Source organism: Tursiops truncatus, chromosome 21 (genome assembly GCF_011762595.2).
Source record: "Tursiops truncatus isolate mTurTru1 chromosome 21, mTurTru1.mat.Y, whole genome shotgun sequence".
Classification (NCBI taxonomy): Eukaryota; Metazoa; Chordata; class Mammalia; order Artiodactyla; family Delphinidae; genus Tursiops; species Tursiops truncatus.
In genome coordinates, this window is record NC_047054.1 from 16917708 (window position 1) to 16943749 (window position 26042).

A 26042-nucleotide genomic window follows, 5' to 3' on the forward strand; every position below is an offset into this window, starting at 1 on the left:
TAATTGTAGTAATGCTAGTTGATTTCCTAGGTATGATATTAAGCATAACTCAAAAAACAACTGTTGGCCCTTGAGAAAGGTCAGGTTGATTAGAGAGATGGCTGCTTCTGCCACTTGGAAAAGAGATTTAGAATTACATCTCCTTTCCATTCCTGGTACATTTTGAATGAATTGGATGAGAATTTGATGTAAATAAAAAGATTTGCAGTTTTAATATACAAAATGGAAAATAAAATGAATGATGTTATAATTTCCTCTTCAGAAGTAAAAACTTCAGAAATGTTCTTTATTTCTTTCTTTTGGGAATCAAACTTATTTGGCTTTTTGAAGCTTTCATTGAGTATAAATTCTTGAGATAAGTAACAAAGATACTGTTATATTCCAATACCAGAAAAAGGGAAAAAATTAGAAGAAAATAACCCAAAAGGAGTCTCTAAGTCTATTTATGGGTAATTTTAACTGTCTTCCATTAATATGAGACACATTAATATGTCTTACACGTTACCATTTGTGAATGCTAACTTATTAAATATGCTTCCTTCAGTAACTTTTTCTTCTTTTTAATTTCTTTTATCTGTATCCTTTCATAATAGCTCACTTAAAACAACCATTTTTGAATTGCCATTACATGCTAGTAATGAACTTGTGTTTGGTAATTGTGTTTTTAAAAGTTAACATGTCAGCTGTAGAACATTTTAGTCCCAAACTTAAAATTTTTGTGTTTAAATTTAATTTACTATAATCAATTAAAACTCAAAGATTTTATTGGGAAAAAATGGACTTCCACTTAGAACAATTTATATCAAATGATACAGTACATCAAAGAACAGCCATTTGAAAACTGTTTTAATTTTATAATAATTAAAATTTTGAGATAGACCAAAGCAAAAACATTGTAAAATAAATACAACTAGTTGTATAGTGAGGAACGAAGTAATCTGATATAACTTCACCACAATCCAGGTTTGCAGTCTAATGATGGTTTACTATGATGAATGATGGAGATCAGAATTTCAAAGCAAGTTTCTTATACCTAAACATTTCTTCAATATTATAGAAGATAGCTGGAATTACTAATGGAGGCACTGGGGAATTTTAAAAGACTTAAGATAGTCTCAGGAATTATTTTAAAGATGATCGAGTTAATATAATGACTTTTAAATATATATAATAACATTTTGAAATGCCTTATTGTTTAAGGATCTGCCAGACTAGGGGCTGCCTCCTTTCTCTGGGAAAGATCAGATTTGATTATTTTAATGGCAATGAATTGGGAATTCAATGGCAAGAGAAACCTGCCAAAGCTTTTTCACTGCCCCCTTCTTTTCTTTCTTTTCTTTTTTTAAAATATATTTATTTATCTATTTATTTTTGGCTGCGTTGGATCTTCATTGCTGCGCGTGGGCTTTTCTCTAGTTGTGGTGAATGGGGGTATTCTTCGTTGTGGTGTACAGCCTTCTCATTGCAGTGGCTTCTCTCGTTGCAGAGCATGGGCTGTAGGCACACGGCCTTCAGTAGTTGTGGCATGCGGGCTCAGTAGTTGTGGCATACGGGCTTAGTTGCTCCGCGGCATGTGGGATCTTCCAGGACCGGGGCTCGAACCCGTGTCTGCTGCATTGACAGGCAGATTCTTAACCATTGCACCAACAGGGAAGTTCCTGCCCCTTTATTTTCTACCAAATATAATGCATTACAATCTGTATATAATATAATTTCCCAGCATCTCCCAGAGCACTTTTTTTGTTTTTGTTTTTTTTTTTTTGGCTGCGTTGGGTCTTCATTGCTGCGCGGGCTTTCTCTAGTTGCGGGGAGGAGGGGCTACTCTTCATTGTGGTGCACGGACTTCTCATTGCAGTGGCTTCTCTTGTTGCGGAGCACGGGCTCTAGGCGTGCGGGCTTCAGTAGTTGTGGCAGGTGGGCTCAGTAGTTGTGGCTCGCGGTCTCTAGATCACAGGCTCAGTAGTTGTGGCACATGGGCTTTGTTGCTCCACGGCATGTGGGATCTTCCCAGACCAGTGCTCAAACCCGTGTCCCCTACATTGGCAGGCAGATTCTTAACCACTGCTCCACCAGGGAAGCCCTCCCAGAGCACTTTTAACACACACTTTCACTTATGCAAGAGCCAGATTCAGATATAGATATAAGAACATAATTTTTTATTGAAGTGTAATTTGCAATGTTGTGTTAGTTGCAAGTGTATAGCAAAGTGATTCAGTTATATATATAGATATATATAAAACAAGGACCTACCTATACAGTAGGTCCTTTTTGTTTATCTATTTTATATATAATAGTGTGTATATTTTAATCCCAAGCTCCTAATTTGTCCCCACCCCTCTCCCCTTTGGTAACCATAAGTTTGTTTTCTATGTCTGTGGGTCTGTTTCTGTTTTGTAAATAAGTTCATTTTATCATTTTTTTAAAATTCCACAAATAAGTGTCAGTTGCTTCATTTGTAAATATTTTCTCCCATTCTGAGGGTTGTCTTTTCGTCTTGTTTATGGTTGCCTTTGCTTAAAAGCAAAAGCTTTTAAGTTTAATTAGGTCCCATTTGTTTAATTTTGTTTTTATTTTCATTACTCTAGGAGGGTCTATTTTATTTCTTTAGGCAGATGATATGCCCTCTCTGAGCCTTGCTTCCTCAGATGTTGGCAGGGTTCAACTGGATGATCTCACTTCCTTTAATTATATTTTGATTGTGTGTTGTAACCTCATGGGATAATACTTTGTACTTCAAAAATCTCTTTTGTGTTTTAAAAAAAACAACTATTTTCCATCTTTTTCTTTTGCTTGCTTATAATAAAACAATTATCTTGCTTCTTATTTTCTGTAACATTAAAAAACTTTATATGTTTATGACTGTGTAGTTGATTACATGTTAAGAAACCTCCGTTATGTTAAGAAACCCTCCGTTATGGAGGGTTTTTTTGTTTTGTTTTGTTTTACTTTTTGCTACTTGAACTTCATGGTAAATTTTAAAATTAAATAATAAATGACCTTAAGGATACAAATGAGATTTTGTTTTAAATAGGAGCATACCTGTTGTAATTTTGCTCAAGAAATATATTTATTACCAACTGAAAAATGAGTCAAACTAATAATTTATTATGAAATAGCTATGATAATGTCTTTAGCCCATTAAGAGCCAAATTTTAAATATTTTAGGTATTAAGTTTTCAGTTATTTTTTTTTCCTTTGGGGATTTTATAAATCCAAATATCTCTTTTAAAAGTAACTCTTTTTAAGCTATCACACACTGCAATGTCATATTTGCAAATCAATAAAAACCTTATGAAAGGCATAGTTTGTTAAGTGTTTCTAGTTGTCACTGGGAGTGGGGAGATGATGGAGGGAATCTGACAGGGACATCTAATAAATTCAGCAGACCAACTGAATTCAGTCTCTAGTAAACAACTATAAAATTGCAATAACAGATACTGGGAAGTTCTAAAATTGTAACTTAGGTTCACAATTTTTCTTCTCATCCATTCAACAAATATTTTGTTGGGTACCTGTACTGGGTTAAATTGTGTCTTCTAAAGTGATATGTTCAATTCTAAATCCCGTTACTTGTGAGTGTAACCTTATTTGGAAATAGGGTCTTTGGAGATGTAATCAAATTACAATAAGTCATATTGGAACCTTAATCCAATGACTGGGGTCCTTGTATTAAGAGAGAAATTTGGACGCAGAGACATACAAAGGAAGACAGCCATGTGAAGATGGAGGCAGAGAGTAGAGTTATGTTGACACAGGCCAAGGAATGCCAAAGATTGCTGTCAACCACCAGAAGCTAGAAGAGGCAGGGAAGGATTGATTCTTCCTTAGAGCTTCTTGAAGGGTGCATAGGCATGCTGACTTGACTTCATATTTCTATCCTCCAGAATGTGAGACAATAAACTTCTGTTATTTTAAGCCACCCAGTATGTGGTAATATGTTGTTATTTTAAAATAATTTTAGATAATGACAGTTAAAAACACTTAAAATCATGTCAGGGAATCACTGTCTGAAAATCCTCTACATATGTAAATTAAATCATGAAGTTTTAAAATTTGATATTTAAAAATGTGTATCAAAATGTACATAGTTAAAGAAAGTCAAATAATACAGAGAGGTTTATGATGAAAATCAGCTGTCCCTGGGCTCATTCCTTCTACTCCATCCCCCTTCACTGGAATCTAACACTTTTTTTGTTGTTGGGGTTTTTTTCTGTATTTCTGAAGTGTAGTTGATTTACAATATTGTGTTAGTTTCAAGTTAATATTTCATTGTGCGTATATATGTCATTCTGTTCATCTAGTCATCTGTCAATACACATTTGGGTTGTTTCTACCTTTTGGCTATTGCGAATAATGCTGCTGTAAACATTGGTGTACAACTATCTGTTCAAGTCCCTGCTTTCTGTTATATCTGCGTTTTCACAGTATGGAGATTTGTTCATTTTTCTTTTTAAAAGTAGCCTTTTTAAATCACAATTTTACATAGTATTGAAAAACATGTTAACTGAGAGAATTAGCGATAGTATTAAAGTCAAAGGGTACTTGCCTTTTCTCGTTTGAAAAAGGATAGATAATTCAGAAGCTGGTCAGTATAGCAGAAAACATTGAAGATATTTATGATTCAAGTAGAAAAGTACTACATATAATTCATAAACCAGACAAATAGCTTTTTGTTCTTTATCTTTAGAGAGCACTAGTTACTATCTCAGCTCTTCTTAGGAAAAAGATCAGTGATAAGTTTACAGTGAAATACTACTCAAAATCACAGACAACAGTAGATACATTGACAACATATACATATTTTTTCCAATGGGATTTATGGAATACAGACATTGAAACTAATGTGATTCTTTCTTTTTTGTTTCTCCTCATATTTTTTTTCTATCTTTCATTCTGATGGAGGAAAGGAGGCACATTTTTCAGAGATTTGTTGTATTTTATTAGGCCTTAATTGCATATAATTATGTCTAAATGAACAAGATTAGACCACTGGTATAGCTAAATCTAAAGAAAATAAGTCTTACTATAGCAGTGTTTGACTGCTATGCCTAACAGGAAAGGTGGAAATGTCTTCATTCCATATATACCTAAATTGTCATAATTGTAGTGAGAATTTATTCTTCTGCAAGCTCTTTCTTTACAAATAGAGTCTTGACAGATGGACCGATGATAATGGCAGATCCTTCCAAGAGCTCCCAGACAAAAGAAACATGAAACTACCCCCAGGATCAGGATGAAAATGTATTTGTTTATAACATCAGATGTCTTGGATCAGGGTTTTTATTTCAACCTGAAATTTTGCGAATTTTGTAGGTATGAACTCAACATAAGCAAATGCAAAGTTTAGGAGACTACTGCATTGCAAATGGGCTCTGACTTTATCTTTCATATAAAAAAGAGCTACCTAGATGAGTTTTTAATAGAATTCCAAGATTATTTTATCAATTAGAAGATACTGATAGCAAGCCTATTCATCTTCCTTCTCAATTTGTTCATACTTCTGTTTGCTTGCATTTTTCTTGTCATGCCACTTCTATCCCCTCTAAAAGCCCACAGAGCAGGGGTGGGGAGCGTCTCTATTTTACATTGGAAAACATTTTAAATGCCATAATTAATTTTCTCTACATGTTAATATAAGCTAATACTTTTAATATAATTAAATATATTTAAAATAAGCTATATGTATAAGCATCTAGTATACATAGCACCTGGCATAAAGCAGGTACACAATACGTGCTTGAATTTAAAGAAAACTAGCTACTAGGATAACAGAGTAAAATATCCGTTTTCCTAAACTGTTGCTACAAACTTTATCATATGCATGTATAAAAGGATGACTTACTGAAAAAAATGGGTCTATAAATGCTCTTTGGAACTTTTCTGTAATGAACAATTGTATGTCTTCTTGTGTTTTATCTAATTTCTTTGTCCATTTAGCTGTGTAATCTACTCAGCACTTCACTTCCTTCTGTGTATTTTGGTTATTTTATTTACAATGTTGGATATTTTTAACTTTTTTTTTATTAGTTATCTATCATATACATATTAGTGTATACATGTCAATCCCAATCTCCCAATTCATCACACCATCACCACCCCCCGCCCCCCTGCCCCACTTTCCCGCCCTTGGTGTCCATACGTTTGTTCTCTACATCTGTGTTCTCTACATCTGTGTCTTTATTTCGGCCCTACAAACCAGTTCATGTATACCATTTTTCTAGATTCCACATACATGCGTTAATATACGACATTTGTTTTTCTCTTTCTGACTTACTTCACTCTGTAAGACAGTCTCTAGGTCCATCCACGTCTCTACAAATGACCCAATTTCGTTCATTTTTATGGCTGAGTAATATTCCATTATATATACATACCACATCTTCTTTATCCATTCGTCTGTCGATGGGCATTTAGGTTTCTTCCATGACCTGGCTATTGTAAATAGTGCTGCAATGAACATTGGGGTGCATGTGTCTTTTTGAATTATGGTTTTTTCTGGTATATGCTACAATGTTGGATAAAAGGGTTAAATGATAACAAGTAAATTATATACTTTCATGGTAAATTAATTGCTATCATATGGATTTCTGCCCAGTGTTGTCATATAGAAAGTTTGGTCTTTAAATGCTTCTCTTTAAACTGTTAAGTAAATATGGACACAGAATGTAATTTAAAATAAGCCTCCCTTCAGACAGAAAAGAAATAAGCAAAATATTGTGCCTATACCTTTCCTGTGTGCATAAAAGAAGCTTGCCAACTGATGGGCTTCTTTGGAGAATGATCAGGTAAGAACATAGCTCTTTTGTTGGGGAATCTCCCAATGTCAACTTTTGAAGATCTTTTCTGTGACACTATTCATTCCTCCAGAGAGGAATCACACGATCTCTGGCCTGGAAAATAATAGGAGGAGTTTAGAGCTGCCTGCGTGGCTATCTAGCTGCCAGGATGGAAGTAACCTGGGGAGGGCTCAAACTTATAGAACAGTGTCTCTCTTTTGACCTCCATTGTACCTGTGGTCATGATACCTGGAGTCTCTTTGGTTCGACCTTAATAGAAATAAGCCTTTCAGGGCTTCCCTGGTGGCACAGTGGTTAAGAATCCACCTGCCAATGCAGGGGGCATGGGTTCGAGCCCTGGTCTGGGAAGATTCCACATGCCATGGAGCAACTAAGCCCCTGTGCCACAACTACTGAGCCTGCGCTCTAGAGCCCGCGAGCCACAACTACTGAGCCCATGCTCCACAACTACTGAAGCCTGCGCGCCTAGAGCCCCTGCTCCGCAACAAGAGAAGCCACTTCAATGAGAAGCCCGCACACTGCAACAAAGAGTAGCCCCTGCTCGCTGCAACTAGAGAAAGCCCGTGTGCAACAATGAAGACCCAATGCAGCCAAAACTTAATTAATTAATTAATTAATTTTAAAAATATATTTAAAAAAAGAAGAAGCCTTTCATTTTTTGATGGGGTGGGAAAAACCTTATTCACCTGGCTGTTCACGATTTAGGTGAGAAGCTGGGTATCAGCCCATCACCTCCACGCTGCCTTCCAAGCTAGTGGTCACCTCCAAGCTAGCACCATCTGGGATACTGCAATGCAACCTAGCTTGCTTCTTGTGGTACTCCCTGCTGCTACTGCTTGCTATTCAGTTTTAGCAGCTCTGCCAATTCCCCTGTGTGCTTTTTGTCATCTGGTTGACATTGTATGCCAGGTGTTTTCTCCTCTCCCTTTCTCTTCCACCTTGTCAATCCATGTCTTTTCCATTTTTCTTTACTCCTTTCTAGTGGGGTTTTGTGAGAAAGAAAAATCGTATGTGTTCAATCCAACCCAAAGTCCCTAACTCCTTTTTTTTTTTTAATAAGATGTTGGGGGTAGGAGTTTATTAATTAAATAATTAATTTTTCCTGTGCTGGGTCTTTGTTTCTGTGCGAGGGCTTTCTCTAGTTGTGGCAAGCGGGGGCCACTCTTCATCGCGGTGCGCAGGCCTCTCACTATCGCGGCCTCTCTTGTTGCGGAGCACAGACTCCAGACGCGCAGGCTCAGTAGTTGTGGCTCAAGGGCCTAGTTGCTCTGCGGCATGTGGGATCCTCCCAGACCAGGGCTCGAACCTGTGTCCCCTGCATTAGCAGGCAGGTTCTCAACCACTGCACCACCAGGGAAGCCCCCGTAACACCTTCTTAACACTTATTTTCAAAAATATACTTAGCCCATTGTTTTCCCCTTGACAAGGATAAGCATAGGAGGGGAAGTATGTCAATGCAAACAGACTAGCTTTATGGCAAGGAACTCATATTTTTCCCTCTGAGAAAGATTTTCCCTCTAGGGGAAATTCTTCTTCAGAGGCAATAACTAAACTTTTATTAGGGTCGCCATAATAAGTTAGATGCTAGGGATACAACAGTTATAGCAAGGTGTGGCCTTTGCCTTCAAGAATCCTATTCTAAACAAAATAGCATGGACAAAAGGAAGCAGTTGGAGAGAGACATGTAAAAACAAGTCAAGTGATAATTCCATCTCACCTGGCACAGTGCCTGGAGCATAGCAGGCATGCAAACAGTGTTTACTGAGTGAATGAATGCTATATTTGTTTGTAAACATAGTATGGGATCACAGTGGAGGAAATAATTAATTTTGTCTTGAGAGGTCACCTGGAAAAATTTAGTTTTTATATTTAATTACATATGGTTTAATGTAGATTAAATTGAAATATAATACATGAAACAATATGTAATTAAATTTATGTTGTCTTTAATTTCCCTTTTAATATTTATTTTCATTTCTTCCCCAAAACATTGCCTTGATGTGGCAGCTGTATTTTATTTTCCCACAGCATGTGGCACAGTGCTGAGCAGATAGCCAATAATCAATAAATGCTTGTTGATGCCACGATTCTGTAGGACTGCTTCTGTTTAGTGCAGCTGTCTCCTCTCCTGTCAACCTGGCAGGAGACCTGTCCTCTCCTGCCAGGTTGACCTAATGTTCCTTTGCAGAAGCACACGACTTAGGAACAAATAAGTCACAGCCATGTTTAGGAGTGAGAGTGGTGTTCACTGGAGAAAGCCAAGTAGCAGGGCCTCTATACCTCTGTGCAGCCTGTGTCCCTATATATATATATATATATATATATATATATATATATATATATATATATATATATATAACAGGTGTATATGTATATAGAAAGGAAGGCCATGCAGAATACAGGTTGGGGGTCACGGGCTTTCAAGGTGGAAAGCCCTCAGCCCAATTGCTGGGTCTTCAGTGACTTAAGCTCTCTGATCTATCCATTTGTATGATGAGGATAATAGTAGTTGCCTTATAGAGTTATTTGAGGATTAAATAAGATGCTTATAAAATGCATAGCCTAGGACAGTGCTAGTGTATTTAATAAAAAAATACATCAGCCAGAAGTAAAGTTGTGTGAAGTAAAATTATATGGTTTTATCTAGGAGACTCTTTATTACTCTCTGTACTGCAGAAATTTCACATATTTAAGAAATTCACATTATATCTTGCAGTGCTTCCCAAGATGCCCATGCATGCTATTTGTCCCTGAATTGAAGTAGTGCCCCTCTCATTCTGTAACTTTTTTTTTTTTGGCCCCAGAAGGACTGAGAACTACCTATTTTGTTAGCATAGACTGGAAAAAAAAATTTTCTATTAAGTCCCTAAATCCTTGCTTTTCAAACTTTGCTGTACATTGGAATCAGCTGGGAGTCTTTTAAAAATTCTAAGCCCTGACTGCCACCTTTAGACATTTGATTCAATTTCTGGGCGTGGAAATATTTTTAAAGCTCCCCAAGTGATCCCAATGGACAGCAAAGTTTAGGAACCACTTTTTAAATTATGTAAAAATTGAGAAAGAGATACATGAAAAGGACCTAGTGGTCATAGATTTTATAAGAATAAAAATAGGCTGACAAATAAATAATTCAGTTGATTCTGGTTCTTTTTTTAGCAAAAACCATAGGTATCAATTTGTTTGAAGATTATGCAGGTATTTCTGCCCTTCTAGGCTCCCTAGCTTCTAAAATTTATGAAAATTCACCACTGGCAGCATACAGAAGTTATTTTGAGGATGAACAAAATTTTTCGTCAAGATTCATGAATTCAAGACTGATTTAAAAAATAATCTCATGAAGTGGTAAAGTTAATTTTCCTCTACAACTTTAAAGAGAGATTAAAGTTTTATATTATCTTGGTAGCTGCCTATACATTAAGACACTGAGAAAAATAATACATATCACCTTCTATTTGTTGTAACTTTTTCTTTCTTCCTTTTTGTCAAAATAAAAAGCCTTCCATATACAAAATGAATGACTGTTCATTTAGCACTTATCATATGCTAGGGTGTTTGAAAATATTACATCAAAATGACCACGGTCCTATAAGGTGAGAATTATGATGTCTATTTTATAGATCAGGAGCATTTTATAGTAAGTTGCCTAGGGTCACACAACTAGGAACTGGCTGAGCCAAACTATGAAACCACGTCTTTGTGCTTAAAGAGCCTGTGCCTTTTTCATACTCCCAAGAGCCAGAGTTCCTCTGTTTTTGCTGTGGAACTGGTTCAATTCTATACAAGGTAACAGTGAGCATCCTTCTGTGGGGAGAAGCCTGGGAAAGTCCAGGAGAATTTCCATGGCGACTGTCAGATTAGACACGGCCTGGAGCTGTGTCTGACCTCCTGGATCACATTGAGTCAAGCCAGCATTGGCCTCATGAAAAATTCACAATAAATTAATCTTATGAAATTCTTTTTGTTCTTGCAGTTCTTTCAGTGGGAAAAATGGTGAAGATGATCAGTTTCATCCTTCTCACCACTGTTCTGGTGATGGGCAGGGAAAGCTGGGTAAGCTCATTACAAAAGCTATTGTTTTAAATACCCACTTAGATCTGAATTTTCTTTTATTTTGCAGAAAGTCTATAGTAACTTGTCACTAAAAAAACTTAACTAGGGGGAAAATGAAAAAGCACCTGCCACGTAATAGGCACTTATTAAGTGCTTAAAAAAAAACCTTTAAAGTAAAAATCAGTATTCACACTAAGTAAAATCTTTTTTATTTACTGGGGTTATTTGGGTGGTTGCATAATATTAAGAATTTAAAACTGTCTTTTGAAATTGACCTTGAGCTTTCCAGTATCGGACACTGTCAGTGTAAACTAGACAGATTATTTGAAAGTAATTGCAATGAACTTGTGCCTCTCTCCATTCATGAGTAAAAAGGGAAAAACAATCATTTACTCAAAGTTCTGGGAGAAAGAAAATGCCTAAGTTTTAAATAAGCTTACTAACACTGTATATGTAGTCACATAAAAATTGAACATCCTTGCCCTGTAATCCTTCAGTTATTTTTAAATTGTATAGTCCACTATATTTAACAACATCACAACCAATTTCCCACTATTAGAAAGCAACACAGGATTCCAGATGCCATAAAATGTCTTTGCTGTTCATTTTTTAGACAGGTATAACTCAGGGGGCTAAGCGAATAACTCGTTCAGAGAGGTTAAATCAAAGAGAGTTGAAGAGAGAGTCTGAAAATAAGAAATAGTCCTAGAGAAACAGCTGGGAGAGCTTCAGTGACTTGGGCCTGGAGACAGGAGGGAGGAGTCCTCTACTATCATTTCTCCATTCTCTTGCTATATGACCTTCAGTTTAGAGGCTGAATTTCTATGTTTACGTTATAGTCCTTCACAGGAAGACAATGTATTTTCCTCTTTCTTTTGCCCCAAACAGAATATCTGAGCATGCTGTTCAGACAGCCTAGCAACGTGCCCAGAACACAGTATGCCCTCATATTTATGGAATGAATACAAGGTAGCACATAAAGATAGAAACAGGAAGTTATGCAATTATAAATTGGGAAATATGTCTGACTGTATTCAAATGCCTATTTTAGGAAATAATGTATATAAAAGTAGTGTAAGGCACTTACATGTTAAAATTCATAATTTCTCAGCAAACATTTATGCTTATCACAGGAGATCATGACATGAGCTGCAAATAGAGTAGTCAAAGTAAAAACAGGAAAAAGGCAAAACTTTGTCTTTTGTCCTTTCTCTTCACTATCCCCTAGTAACTCTCCCAGCGTTGAGTACTTAAGGGTCTTTACTGCAGCTTCTTGGTCTCAGTAGCTCTTCCCAGGAGGCACACCTCTGCAACTCCCCTTCCCAACTCACCACATTTGCTTTAGCTCTGGAGAAATCCACTCAGTCAGATGCCACTGTAGAAGGAAGCTGATAAACTCTTTCACATGCAATATTCTTGGATTATTTGCCTTTTTTAGAGAAAGTAAACAATTTAACTGAAAGACTCAGGCTTCTGCATCCTGTTTTGAAGTAATTAAGGGAAAAACAATAAGTAAGCCAAAAGGTAAAGTGACTCCAGTAGAATTTCCAGAACAGGTAAATGGGTAAGATACTCAGGGATCTGAGGGTCTAAAGTAGCATCCCTTAGAAAGGTGACCATGTGTCATCAAGTTATGAACATTCAATATATTTTTAAAATGTATCAATACAAAAAGGTCATTCAAAAGCCTTGTTTATTTTAGAGACTGACACACTAGTCACATGTAATGATGCTGTAAAGCACTTTCCTGTTAAGAAAGCACTCAGGCGGTGATATGTAGAGTTTGAGAGTAGGATCCTTGAACTGGATATGAATGCTGACTCCTCTTGCCCCCTGAGAATTTCCTGTTTCCTTGAGAAATTGCAAGTTTCCTCAAGGATGAGTCCCTTCCTACCTCGTGGAATCGTTACGAGGATCAAATGAGACAACCACTCTACAGCTCTTGGTGTAGTCATTCAGATTATTTTATATCATTTTTTAGTTCAAGCACTTTACCGTAAGCCATAATTTCTTATTCTCCAAATAACAAACAGTGTTAGAACTTGCAAACCACTTTCTGGGTAGAATATTATTCTGAAACGGGAGCTGGGGACAAATTTGAATCGTTAATTTATCCAGCTTGTTCGGAGCGTTTATTCTTCCTAAGAACGAGATGCACGTTACTCTGCAGGCTCTCGAGAACTGCCTGCACGAGCAGGCGCGGCTCAGAGCCCAGGTGCACCTGCTTGAGACCCGGGTCAAGCAGCAGCGAGTCAAGATCGAGCAGCTTTTGCATGAGAAGGAAGTCCAGTTCCTTGATAAAGGAGAGGAGAATAGCGTCATTGACCTTGGAGGCAAGAGGCAATACGCAGGTCAGAATCTATGTTTCTTATGTGTTTCCATAACTTATATCATACACCCGTGTGCAATGGTGATGCTAGTAACTTGATCACTTCAGGTTTTGCTAAAGAGCTTTTCCTATGCCAGTAACAAGCAACATGAAGCATTATACCAAATTTAAACGTCTTCTACTCTATTTTACCCCTTTCTCTCTATTATCTCTGCAAGGGACATTTAATAGCATATGCCAATTATCTGAGGATCCCAATAGTTTAATTAGAGATCATGACAATGGATTGTTTAAATGTCAGTGTGCAAATGGCAGATTATATTTGTGAAATTTTACAGTTTTTTATTTGTGTACTGTACCTTGCTTCATTTCATTTATACAATTTTCCCTTCTGAAATTCTGACATGCCTTAGGATAGTAAGTAAGGTAATAGAATAAAAGGGCAGGTCAGGAAAAAGAATCGGAGTTATTTAGGAAAATAAATCATTTTCCTATTATTTATGTTTTATGTGTATATTTTACAGTTTGGTCATTTTCCCTTTGATTAGGCCAGGTTTCCCCCCAGAAACTAAATGATCTTAAACTGCTAACGTATTGCACTTATCCCTACACATGTCCTGTTCCCTACAGAAAAGTATTCACCTGATTTCCTCCAGCCAACTTTAAAATAAACAAATAATAGTTGTCACAAATGAGAATGACATCTGGAATGCTTTGTTCTTATATACTATAGTATGTCTACTGTACTGCCATGATATATTGTAATTTCTCTGTTTATGAGCCTATCTTTGTCAATTATTAACTGGATACTTTATAAGGTCTGGGATGATGTTTCATGCACTCTTTCCTCCTTATTTCCCATCAGAGTCCTTGGAACATGCTAGAGCCTCATATTTATGAATGAAAGCACGGTAGTACATAGAAATAGGAATAGCAAGATAAGCAATTATAAATTGGGAAATATATCTGACTATAATTGAGAACCTGTAGAGGCTAATGAGATGCCAAGCTGATGAGAATAAAAACATCTTTATTTTATGTTTCTAAATATACTCATCAGTGTTAGATATGAGTTGTGAGAATCTTAGAACGTATGCTTCAATAAAATGCTCCCTTTTTCTCTTTTTACTGCGATCCTAATCTCTCTTTGCTCAGTCTCTGCCCTGAGTTCCTGACTCTGTTGTTCAGCAACTTGATCCTTTGCCCTTGATCCTTGGAGTCCAACTGCCTTCCCCACTTTAGGGGACAGAAGGAGACCAGAGCCACTGTCCTGCAGAGTGGGGCTGGATACGGAGCGAGGATGGCGTGTGGCTCTGAAGCATGGAACAAAGAGGAACCAAGGACCGCTTGGGTAAAAACAGGCTTGAGAAACAAGGGACGGTCTGAAGCCACCACAGGGGCGGAGAACCAGGAACTGGAACCTAAGTGGAGAATTACTGGGAAGATTAAGCAAGACAGTGAAAGAAGACTCAGGAAAGCAATTGAACAGGAAGCAGAATCAGTAGTGATTTCTTGAAGACAGTGATTCTCATGAGAATCACCTGGTGACCTTTTAAAATGCTGATGGCTTGTCACAGTTTCAGGGACACTGGCAGAAGACAAGAGACTCCAGGGTCAGAGACATGAGCTTCATGTTTGCACCAATGTGTCCAGCCTGCAAATACCAAGGAAGCGGTGTGGAATAATCCAGGTGGAAGATGTGCAGGCAGTGGGCTAGGTCACAGCTGAGGAACCCTGAGCTTAGGAAACCTCAATCTTTTATAATAGGTTACAAGCAAATCTGCCCAGCCTTTGTACCTCAGAGGAAGCAAACAAACCCGCCATCTGCTCTGGTGCAGCCACTATCTCTATCTGCCCAAAGCTGTTCACTATAGAAACATCCTTGAAAAAAACAGTCCAGAACACAAGCTCTGTGTGCAAAATGTGCAGAAATGCAAGTGACCCATGGGAAATTATAAACAGTGCCTGAGCTCCAATCCAGGCCAATTAAATGATAATCCCTACAGGGTTGAAAAGGAGTGCTTTCCCTGTTGGGTGTGGATGACCAGATCAGGCTTCTTACCAAATTTCTTCCTACAGGCTGAAAAAGTCCAAGATTCCCTGAGGTCACAAAACAAAGGCTTTATTTCTTTTCAGGTAGGAGGTGGGGTCCTGTACCAGTTTGGTACTCTTTTTTTTTTTTTCTGCCGCACTGTGCAGCATGTGGGATCTCAGTTCCCCAACCAGTGATTGAACCTGTGCCCCCTGCAGTGGAAGCCCATAGTCGTAACCACTGGACCGCCAGGGAAGTTCCCAGTTTGGTACTCTTTTTATTGGGTGTTTGGGACCTGGTTGTAATATGTTTAGGTATCCAACAAGGAGGCTTCAGGTACCTATCCTGAGACTGCAGTAAATGTCAATAAGACACAGATTAGAGGGTAAGATCTCACTGGGTTAATTTGGTCAATCATTGTGGATGACAGGATTGATTCACAGAGAAGTGGGTAATCAGAATAGTCAAAAAGCCATTTGATTGATTACTCTGTCTTATGGGCTGAATCATGTTCCCCCAAAATACATATGTTGAAGCCCTAACCCTCAGTACCTATGAATGTGACTGTACTTGGCGGTAGGGCCCTTAAAGAGGTGCTTAAGTCAAAAGGAGGCCATTAAGGATGGGCCTTAATTCAATCTGACTGGTATCCTTATAAGAAGAGGAAGTTTGGACACACAGAGAAACACCAGGGATGTGTGTGCACAGAGGGAAGACCATGTGAGGACACAGCAAGAAGTCAGCCAAGAACAGAGGGTTCAGAGAAAACCAAACCTGCTGACACCTTAATCTTGGACTTCCGAGCCCCGTAACTGTGAGAAAATAAATTTCTATTATTTAAGCTACACAATTTGTGGTATTTTGTTCCGGCAGACCTAGCAAGCTAATATACCTTACATTGCCTTCGATGTCAGCTTCTGGCTCAGGAAGGTAGTACTTTTATAAAGAAAAATTACTAGAGGTGTCCTTTCATCAGGGCTTGTCAGGGCTCTGGGCCAACCGGTGACCACTCTGTCATTGATTCACTAGAGGATATCTTAGCTGAGAGAGCTGTAGTTTGTTCAGAACCTGATTGACCTGTGGAATGTCAGTGAGGTCAGAGATGTAAGGGGCTGAGAGCCATGATTGCTCTGGAACGGAGTGTTCCTGGTGGAGGAGTGAAGCATGTTTGGGGTAAATTCCTCAGTGGTGAGGCAGGTAGATGAGTTGGCAGGGGTTATTGTGAGGTAGCTTCCTAGGCTATCTACTCCATTTGATCAAGGAGGGAGTGGACAGTCAGATTTTCACATCGCTTCCTAAATCCAGGAGACATGTTCCATGTCAGTCAAGATCATGTGTCTTTAAATGCCTGATGGGGGATGATCTTTTTGATGAACAGATGGTCAGTGACTGGTACAAATGAGGAAGCCCTTTCAAGGAATAAAATGTGCCGTCTTCAAAAGATTGTCTACCATCATCAAGATAATGTACTTTCCAGGAGATGTTGCTCAATGAAAGATGTAATCCAGTGTGTTCCTCCCACAGGGGCACTTGAGGATCAACAGAGGATGCTGGAAGAACACTGCAGCCAATAGGGCAGTGGAGGGTGCCTTCCTGGACAGGGCCTGGGGTGTGCATGGCTTAGGCACCTGCTCTCTGCCAGAAAGTAGTGAATCAGACCTGCCATCCTCACAGTTTCTCATCTCCTTCTACCAAGCACGGGATGGGGAGAAATGAGGTTGCCATTCTGAGATATGCTCATAGATTTAAAGAGACATTACAGTTACTAATTCTAAACATTGAAAAGACATGGGTACTGGGCCTCTTCCAAGTCTAACACAACAGATCTGCCTGAGACCTAAAATCATTCCATTATAGCGCCTGGTCAAAAGCTGCATCCACCAGAAGTAGCAGCCAACTGGCCCCATTCACTGCCCGAGTCTGTGGTCAGCTAGTGGCCATATTATGACGGGGCTATCAAGCATTGGCTTAATTCTTCTAAGAAGCCCAGTTCAATCTGGAGCCACGGGCGCCTAGACAGCGGCGAAGTAGGAATAGCATGTGTGCTTCCCCTGCTAAGTGTAAAACCAGACAGGCAACCCATGAAACTGGCATGTTCTGACATAACCAACTCTAAAGAAGAAACACTGGAAGGATCGCTGTTGCCAGTGAATTTTCCTAGAGGAATAGCAGAGGCTGTTATAGAAACAAAGTAGATTATACAACGACTCTGGGCTCCATCATAATGGCCTGGATCTGCCCTCTGTGGATGTCCCTGCCCTTAGTCACCCAAACACATATAACAGTCTATTTTAAAGCAAGGTTAAGTCTTGCCTATTGTTTGGAGAATGGATTGTAGCACTACTAACAATGGTCTTCAGGCAATTTGTTTAACTTCTCTATGCCTCAATTTTCTCAGTTGTAAAATGGGGATAATCACGGTATCTAATTTAGAGAATTTTGAGAATTAAATGAATAAATACATGTAAAACAATGAGAACAGTGCCTGGCACACAGTAAGTACTCATAAATATAGCTATCATTATATTTTTTATGTTTCAAAGATAAATTGTTACACAATAAACAAGATACAAAACTACCAGGGATCCTGACAAAAATGAAAAGATTTATCTATATCTACCGTATCTATTTCTTGCCTACCCCAATTTCCTTGGGGAGAATGGATATAAAGTCTTTGCCATTTAAATTTGACATAACTTCCAGCATGACCTTGAATTTGCTGCTGTCACCCTCAGCCCCTGTTGTTCTCTCTCCTGTAGCCCCCCAGGTCAGAAGAGGGGTCAGGGCTGGGGCAGGGAGGTCAGAGAAAGCAGCCATCAAAACCCCCAAGTGCATAATCAAAGCTAGGGAAAAGAGAAGAGTGGGAGTGGTACAAGAATAGGAGAGAGAAGAGGTTGTAAGCGCGAAGGAGAGTCTTTGATTCCAGGGATGACGCCGCCTCTAGACCACAGGGGCTCAAAGTAGAATGATAAGGAGTTAAAAGTATCTTTGGGGGCTTCCTTGGTGGCGCAGTGGTTGGGAGTCCGCCTGCCGATGCAGGGGACGCGGGTTCGTGCCCCGGTCTGGGAAGATCCCACATGCTGCGGAGCGGCTGGGCCCGTGAGCCATGGCCGCTGAGCCTGCGTGTCCGGAGCCTGTGCTCCGCAACGGGAGGGGCCGCAACAGTGAGAGGCCCGCGAACCGCAAAAAAAGAAAAAAAAAAAAAGTATCTCTGGTGTTGGAGAGGATTGCCTGGCAGAGAGATCACTGGTATTATGAGTGTACTGGCTTTGTGGAGGCTGCACAGGTATGGGATCAGAAGTGTATACGGTGGAGCTAGAATTCTGACCTTAACTGTTTTCATGCTTCTCTTTTGCATGTTACAGTCCAGGTACAGTAACTGACTTCAGTTTCTCAACAGCACCCTGCTCTCCTGAGCCCTTGGAACTTTACATTAGCCATTATCTCTGTCTGGAGCATCTTCCCTACTCAATCCTGTCCCCTGGGCTGACTCCTATTATTCATCCTTCGGACCCCAGTTTAGCCCTTCAGGAAACTTCCTGACCCTCAAGACTGAATTAGGCATCACTTCCATGTACTCCAAAAGCACCTTTTACTTTTCTTTCTTTTTTTTTTTTAAAGATTTATTTATTATTTATTTATTTTTGGCTGCATCGGGTCTCAGTTGTGGCATGCGGAATCTTCGTTGAGGCATGCAGGATCTTTTGTTGTGGCGTGTGGGCTCTTCACTGTGGTGTGCAGGCTTCTCTGTAGTTGTGGCACGCGGGCTCCAGGGCTCATGAGCTCTGTAGTTTGCGGCACGCGGGCTCTCTAGTTAGGCGTGCGAGCTCAATAGTTGTGGCGCGCGGGCTTAGTGGCCCCGCGGCATGTGGGATCTTAGTTCCCTGACCAGGGATAAAACCTGCGTCCCCTGCGTTGGAAGGTGGATTCTTTACCACTGGACCACCAGGGAAGTCCCTACTTTTCCGTCTCAGCACTTATCATGGAGTATTGTCACTGCATGCTTAGTTGTCTATCTCCTGCTAAACTGTCTAGGTACTGGTATCTTTAGCATCTAATGTGATGATTGGCATATTGTGAATGTTCAATATATATTTTAAAAATTTAATTGGTGGAACAAATCAGATGGAAAAAAAAAGAGAGGGCAGATTCTTCAAATGTACTCATGGAGTAAAACAAGATATTTATTTGAATAACAACTCAGAGGAAGGTAACAGGTTGGTCTGCAAAGGATATGTGATTCCAAAAGTAGAAACAAAACTTATCTCAAGGGCAAGAAACTGATCAGTGTAAGAGAAGAAGTACCAGGGAATTCCCTGGCGGTCCAGTAGTTAGGACTCGGCACTTTCACTGCCATGGCCTGGCCCGATCCCTGGTCAGGGAGCTATGATCCCACAAGCTGCATGGTGCGGCTGTAAAAAAAAAAAAAAAAAAAAGTACCATTATTCCAAATACCAAACCAAGCTCCAGCGTGTCTATTTAAACAATCTAAGTGGGTTGTCAACACAGATTCAAGTGTCAGATAATGGCAGGAGGCAGGCAGTTGGGTGTTTGTTACAGGGACTGTGCAACCAGTCCTGGGAAGAGTGAGGTTTAAGCACTAAAACTCTCACCCCTGTGTTGAGAGTGCTGGGAGCAGAACTTAGGAACTTAGGAAACTTAGGAAACAAGGAGTAAGGCAAGAAATCAGTTACTAGGAAATTGAAATACCAAGGACAGCGCAGAACTGACTGTATAAGTAGGAGTTGGGTAGAAGAGTCATAGGGACAGGGCCTAGACAAACTATTATAGTGTGTGTGTGTGTGTGTGTGTGTGTGTGTGTGTTATAAAATTATAGCATGTATAATATGATAGATAATAGACATTCTAGATGACTGTTTCTGGGTAGAACAGCTAAAAAAATTACAGAAGTCAGTAGATCTGTTTTTATTATGATGTGTTTATGATGGTGTGTTTATGATGATGCAAGCATGAAGGAGAAGGAGGAATAAGCTATGAAATATAAATCCAGTTCAATTGTATTTTATTTTTCAGCATATAGGAAAATAGTACTAGAGAGTCTACCAAGGACAAACACTCAATAAATAAAATATATAATAAGACATAAATTCTAAGAAAATATATAATATATTTACATAATATATAATATTATATAAAATATATAAAAATTTGCTCACACCAAAGTGTATGTTTTTGGTCTCCTTAAATTAAAAAATTAAATATACATGTATATGATCTGTAGAAATAAATTTCTTTGTTCTTATTTACAAGTTACTGTATTATTACTAAATCATTTTCTGAATTCTAATTCATCTCATAGTAGAAAATGCCTAATTACATACAACCTAGCAATTTTTGAAAACAATGCACAAAGCACATGATTTTTTTTTTTTTGCGAAAACAGGTACAAAGTTTATTATTAGAGACACAGCATACATGTGGGAGAGCACACAGAGAAACAGTTTATTTATTTAAGACAGAAGCGAGGCAGAAATACACACCCAGAGAGAAAGGGTGTGGGTGTCCTCCCTAATGAGGAGCGCAGTAAAGAGGGGGTCAAATCATGTATATAGGGCAGTTCTTCCAGGTCTTTGTTTACCTTTGGCCAGTTATCTTGTTTCTTTTTTCACACCTGACCTGCCCTAGAAATCTCTCCAACATGCATGCACATCTTTTTGCCAAGATGGATTTCAGTGCAGAGGCCTGTGGGAGATTTGACAACGTTTGTTATGGGGTTGTGCCCCTCCCTTTTTGACCCCTGAGGAGCTTTTCTGCACATATGCAGTTGGGGAGGTAATAGATGTGGTCATCTTATCTCTTTACTCTAGCAGAGCTCAGCTCCTGCCCTAACTTTGTCTTTGGAGTGTCAGGGAAAACAAAGCTCCAATTTACTCCGCTGGACAAACTCCAGCTGTCCAGCCCAGGGCCCCATCTACCTCCTATCTCAATATCTTTTGTTTTTTTTGAATTTTATTTTATTTTATTTTTTATACAGCAGGTTCTTATTAGTCATCCATTTTATACACATCAGTGTATACACGTCAATCCCAGTCCCCCAATTCATCACACCACCACCATTTTTATACAACATATAATTAAATGTATTTTTTTAATCTTTTGGGTGTGATTGAATTATGTGCCTACATTAAAAGATGGTAGTACCAAATTCACACTAATTGGTGACAATCATAGCAGCCTTTGGTATCACATCTGTTCAGCCAAGACCGCTAGTTTAACCACGCCCACTTCTGCAGGAGCCCCCAGTCTTTATGAGACAGTCTCTCAAGGCAGTATGTGTAGTGGTTATTGTAGAGTCCAAATCCTGCTTTCAAAGTCCAGTTGCCCTTGCTAGCCATGGCCTTTGCGCAAGTTACTTGACCTCTATGTGCCTCATATTCCTCATCTGTAACATGGAAGTGATAAGAATACCTATCTCTTTGTTGTAAAGATCAAATGAGTTGGACTTTCCTGGTGGTGCAGTGGTTGAGAGTCCGCCTGCCGATGCAGGGGACACGGGTTTGTGCCCCGGTCCGGGATGATCCCACATGCCGTGGAGCGGCTGGGCCCGTGAGCCATGGCCGCTGAGCCTGCGCGTCCGGAGCCTGTGCTCCGCAACGGGAGAGGCCACAACAGTGAGAGGCCCGCGTCCCGCAAAAAAAAAAAAAAAAAAAGAATCCGCCTGCCAACGCAGGGGACACGGGTTCGATCCCTGGTCTGGGAAGATCCCACATGCCATGGAGCAACTAAGCCCGTGCGCCACAGCTACTGATCCTGTGCTCTAGAGCCCATGAGCCACAGCTACTGAGCCTGCGCACCTCTTGTTGCTCTGCAAACAAGAGAAGCCACCGCAAGAAGAAGCCCGCACACCAGAACAAAGTAGCCCCCGCTTGCTGCAACTAGAGAAAGCTCATGTGCAGCAACGAAGACCCAACGCAGCCAAAAATAAAAATTTTTAAAAAAGAGCAAATGAGTTAATACATGTAACATGATTACAAAAGCATTTAGCATTTAGCTCAATGAATGTCAGCTATCTATCTACATTATTATATCTTCTCTCCCTTGTTTTCAGAGGAAAGAGCCCACCAACCCTCCCCTACAAGAATATTGCAACTTCCTCTCTCTCCTCTTAAGTTTTATCTTATGTTGCGTGGGGGTAAGAATGGCAGTGGTAGGGCCAGTTCTGGCATTCCCCAGCATGCTCTGTGGCGTGGTGGCTGAGTTCATGCTGGCCTTTCTTTGAGTTTAGAATGTGGGGTACTTAGTGCCTTTGGTTCTCAGCTTTGGGCTCAGCCACCATTCTGGGACAAGAGGAAAAAGCTCATTTGGCAGGCTGTCATGTCACTTTTTGAAGCTTCAACATTCAGCCTTCCAAAATGGCTTGCTTTCTGCATGATCAGAGAAAGTGTTCACCTCACCCAGTTTAACACAGTGTTTATCAAACAGAGGGCAGGTATCCTTGGCCTCACTCTAGCATTATGTAAGTATCCAAAAATTCTTTTTTTTTTTTAAACTCCCATGAACACAGAGCTCTTTAGCCCTTCTCCTGCCCTTCTCCTGCCTATTCTTGGGGGCATTGAGTGTGTCGAAACATTTTGAAAATCATAGTTTTAAATATTTAGCTAATATTTTAAACACTACCTTGCTTGAACTTTCTATCACAGTGTAAGTCACATTTCCCCCAGGCAGGCTCCTTAACTTATTTGCATAAGCAATTGAGCTACTGGCACTTTTTTGATGTTTATTTATTTGTTGCAGTTTTGTTTTTGTTTTTTCAGTTGAAATCCTTCCTCTGGATCTTAAGTTGTGTTTGGCATTTTCCTCTGGGAAGAAGAAAAAATTTTTAAAAACTTAAACTCAGAGTTGGCATAAAATAAAAACAAATAGAAAATGTTGGCTGAAAACTCCATATTCACAGAGTTTTCCAGAGGCAACTGTTATAGCTAATCATTTTCATATTTGCTTGGAAAATAGTCTGGAACTTGTGAGTCTTTACTATTCAGCTCTTTGGTAGGTAATTAAATGTAAGCAAAGAGCTCCTTTCCTAACAACGTTAAAATCTGCTTACTTTAATGAAAAATATTGTGTGATATACTTGATCACGGATGTAAGCTTTTGAATAACATTGAACTAATTTTAGATAATCATTTTCCCATTGTTTTTCTGCTTGTTTAATTGCCAAAACAGGATTTTTTAAAAATAATCCAGCATGTATAAAGAACACTTGGGCTTCTGAATCTCAAAAATAAATATATGAATAAAGCCTAAATTGTTAGAAAAATGAACATTACACCAAAGCAGTAGTATATGATTGGTCTCAACCTGATAAGGGTTTTTAGAAAGTGATGAAGGTTCTTTATTTTCATTTCTCTTCTGGTTCCTATTGGCTATTCAATCTATTTAATGTGGAGTATATTTTATTTGTAACAAAATTGTTGTAGACAATTTGGCATCAAAACAATGAAAGTGAAGAAAGAACTTAAAATATGCTAAAAGAATGGAATTATCCAATCAGGAAGAGAAATTTTTTATTGGGTACAATTTAACATAAAACATTATATTAGTTTCTGGTGTACGACATAAGGATTTGATATTTGTATGTATTGTGAAATAATCACCACGGTAAGTCTAGTTAACATCCATTGCCATACGTAGTTACAGAATTGTAGGAAATGTTTTTTTTCTTAAAAAGGAAGGAAATAAAATGATAAGGGTAAAATTTGAAAGTTTGTGATGTTAAATTATGATATTTTTATTCAAAAGTCTGTGACTGGGTGTCCTTGAAACTATCTCTTTACAGTGGCCACGAATTCAACTACCCTAAAACATAGCTTCCTGGGCGTCTAAACAACAGTGAGTCCATACTTGCCATATTCTCGAAGTCAGTACAGATCTGCCTAGATACGACCCAATAGATATTAATTTATCCCACGCTCAAGTGGTTTAAGAAACAGATATTACTTTTTGGTGACAAACTGGTAGCTATGTTTGCTTCAGGGGTCAAAGAAATACCATAGCAAAGGAGACTGTGGGGACAAAAGTAGAATCTTGCAGTTTTCAGCAAAAACATCTAAGAATGCATGGACTGTTATAAATTTCAGTGTGTTAGTAAAAAATCTGATGAGACTGGGAGGTTATAAGAATCTAACCAGAAGATTACTATTTTGAGTTCACTTCCAGATGTTCAGAATGATTTATAATGCTCTAGGTCAGGATAATCTATATTAAATTATTTGTTTGGTGTTATATTTCTACTTTCATTTTAGTGTCACAGGAGAGAAAATTTCCTCTGTTCTGTCTGATAAAGCTATAAGTTTCACTTAAATATACTGTGCTTAACTGAAACATATACTTTTAATTGTTTTCTACAAGAATCAGAAATGAAAAACCAGATACATATTTCACTGTCTTATTTTTTCCATGATCATATCAAGAAGGCAGATGCTAGTGAAATACTAGGAAAAGAAATAAATAAGAATTTCCTAATAGCCACTGGAAGATTCAGATTCAGTTTTAAACAGCTGCTTATCTACATCATGTATTTATCTGTCTCCATTAGCATTGAGTAATCTCATTCAGAGGCTCCCTTTAAAAAAAAGAGACAGATAACAAATACTACATTACCTTGTTTTCCAAACAGATTGTTCAGAGATTTTCAATGATGGGTATAAGCAGAGTGGATTTTACCAAATCAAACCTCTCCAGAGCCCAGCAGAATTCTCTGTTTATTGTGACATGTCCGATGGAGGAGGGTGGACTGTAATTCAGAGACGATCTGATGGCAGTGAGAACTTTAACAGGTGTGTTAATTATGACATAAGGATTTATCTGGAGTAGGAAATGTGACGTTTACAATAGGTTAAGCCTTTTTATTATATCCTGAAGTGTATTAATTAGACAGAATTTCATTCTCTCTTAATAATAATAAAATACATTAGCTAATCAAGAAAATATTGGGGGTAGGGATGGAGGTGCACACCTTGGGTACTGCAAAGGTCCATTTGGATTTTGCTAAAGTCAGCTTTCACTTTAATTTTTTAGAGACTGGAATGACTATGAAAATGGCTTTGGAAATTTTGTCCAAAAAAATGGTGAATATTGGCTGGGTAATAGAAATCTTCACTTATTGACTACACAAGGTAAAGTTTGCCTAATAACAACTTCATCTGAAATACAATAAAAAGAACACAAATATTTTTCACTAAATCGTAGACAATAGAACTAATTCAGTAACTACTATGGTTTGCAGATGGCAATGATCACTTTTGGGCAATAATTCCCTTTGTAAAACGTGGCTGCTTGCACCTGGGTTGTGGGAGGGAGATTTCTCATATATTTTTGTTCTGTTCCTTGGAAGGAAAGCTAATGTTATAATCATTCTTTTTAAATGCCTTGAATGCCTCAAAATATATATATTGTATCAGTTATCTGTTGGCACAATAAAACTGTGTAACAAGACATAAATTTAGTGGCTTAAAACAACAACTGTTTCTTATTTCTCACAGATCTACAGGTTGGCTGGGTGGCTTTGCTGATCAGGGCTGGGCTCTGCTAATATTGGCTCAGCTTGCTCATGGGTTGGTGATCAACTTCCTGGTCACCTGGAGGCTGGCTGTTCTAGACTAGCCTTGGATAGAATGCTTCAGCTCACTCCATTTGCTCTCTCATCTTCCAGCTGGCTAGTCTGGACCTGCTCTTGAAGCAGAGGCAGAGTTCCAAGAGAGACAGTGGAAGCACATAACGTTCTTGAGACCCAGACTCAGAAATGGCACACAGTCATTTTCAGTGCCTTCTATTGGTGAAAGCAAGTCACAGGACCAACTCAGCTGTAAGGGGA

At 38.8% G+C, this 26042-nt stretch overlaps 1 protein-coding gene across 9 annotated transcripts in view; it reads left to right on the forward strand.

Annotated features, from left to right (window-relative positions):
• Positions 1–26042, forward strand: part of FGL1 (fibrinogen like 1) — a 58309-nt gene that overhangs the window by 24905 nt on the left and 7362 nt on the right. For 7 of the 9 annotated variants that reach the window (XM_019921555.3, XM_019921558.3, XM_019921559.3 and 4 more), the window contains 4 exons: positions 10768–10847; positions 13018–13198; positions 24846–25005; positions 25247–25344. In XM_019921555.3, coding sequence (XP_019777114.2) covers positions 10785–10847; positions 13018–13198; positions 24846–25005; positions 25247–25344 — 502 coding nt within the window. In that variant the 5' untranslated portion in view covers positions 10768–10784. Of the gene's footprint in view, positions 1–6691; positions 6786–10767; positions 10848–12965; positions 13199–24845; positions 25006–25246; positions 25345–26042 lie in introns of those variants that run through there. The other 2 variants (XM_019921557.3, XM_019921562.2) reach the window with 2 other exon arrangements.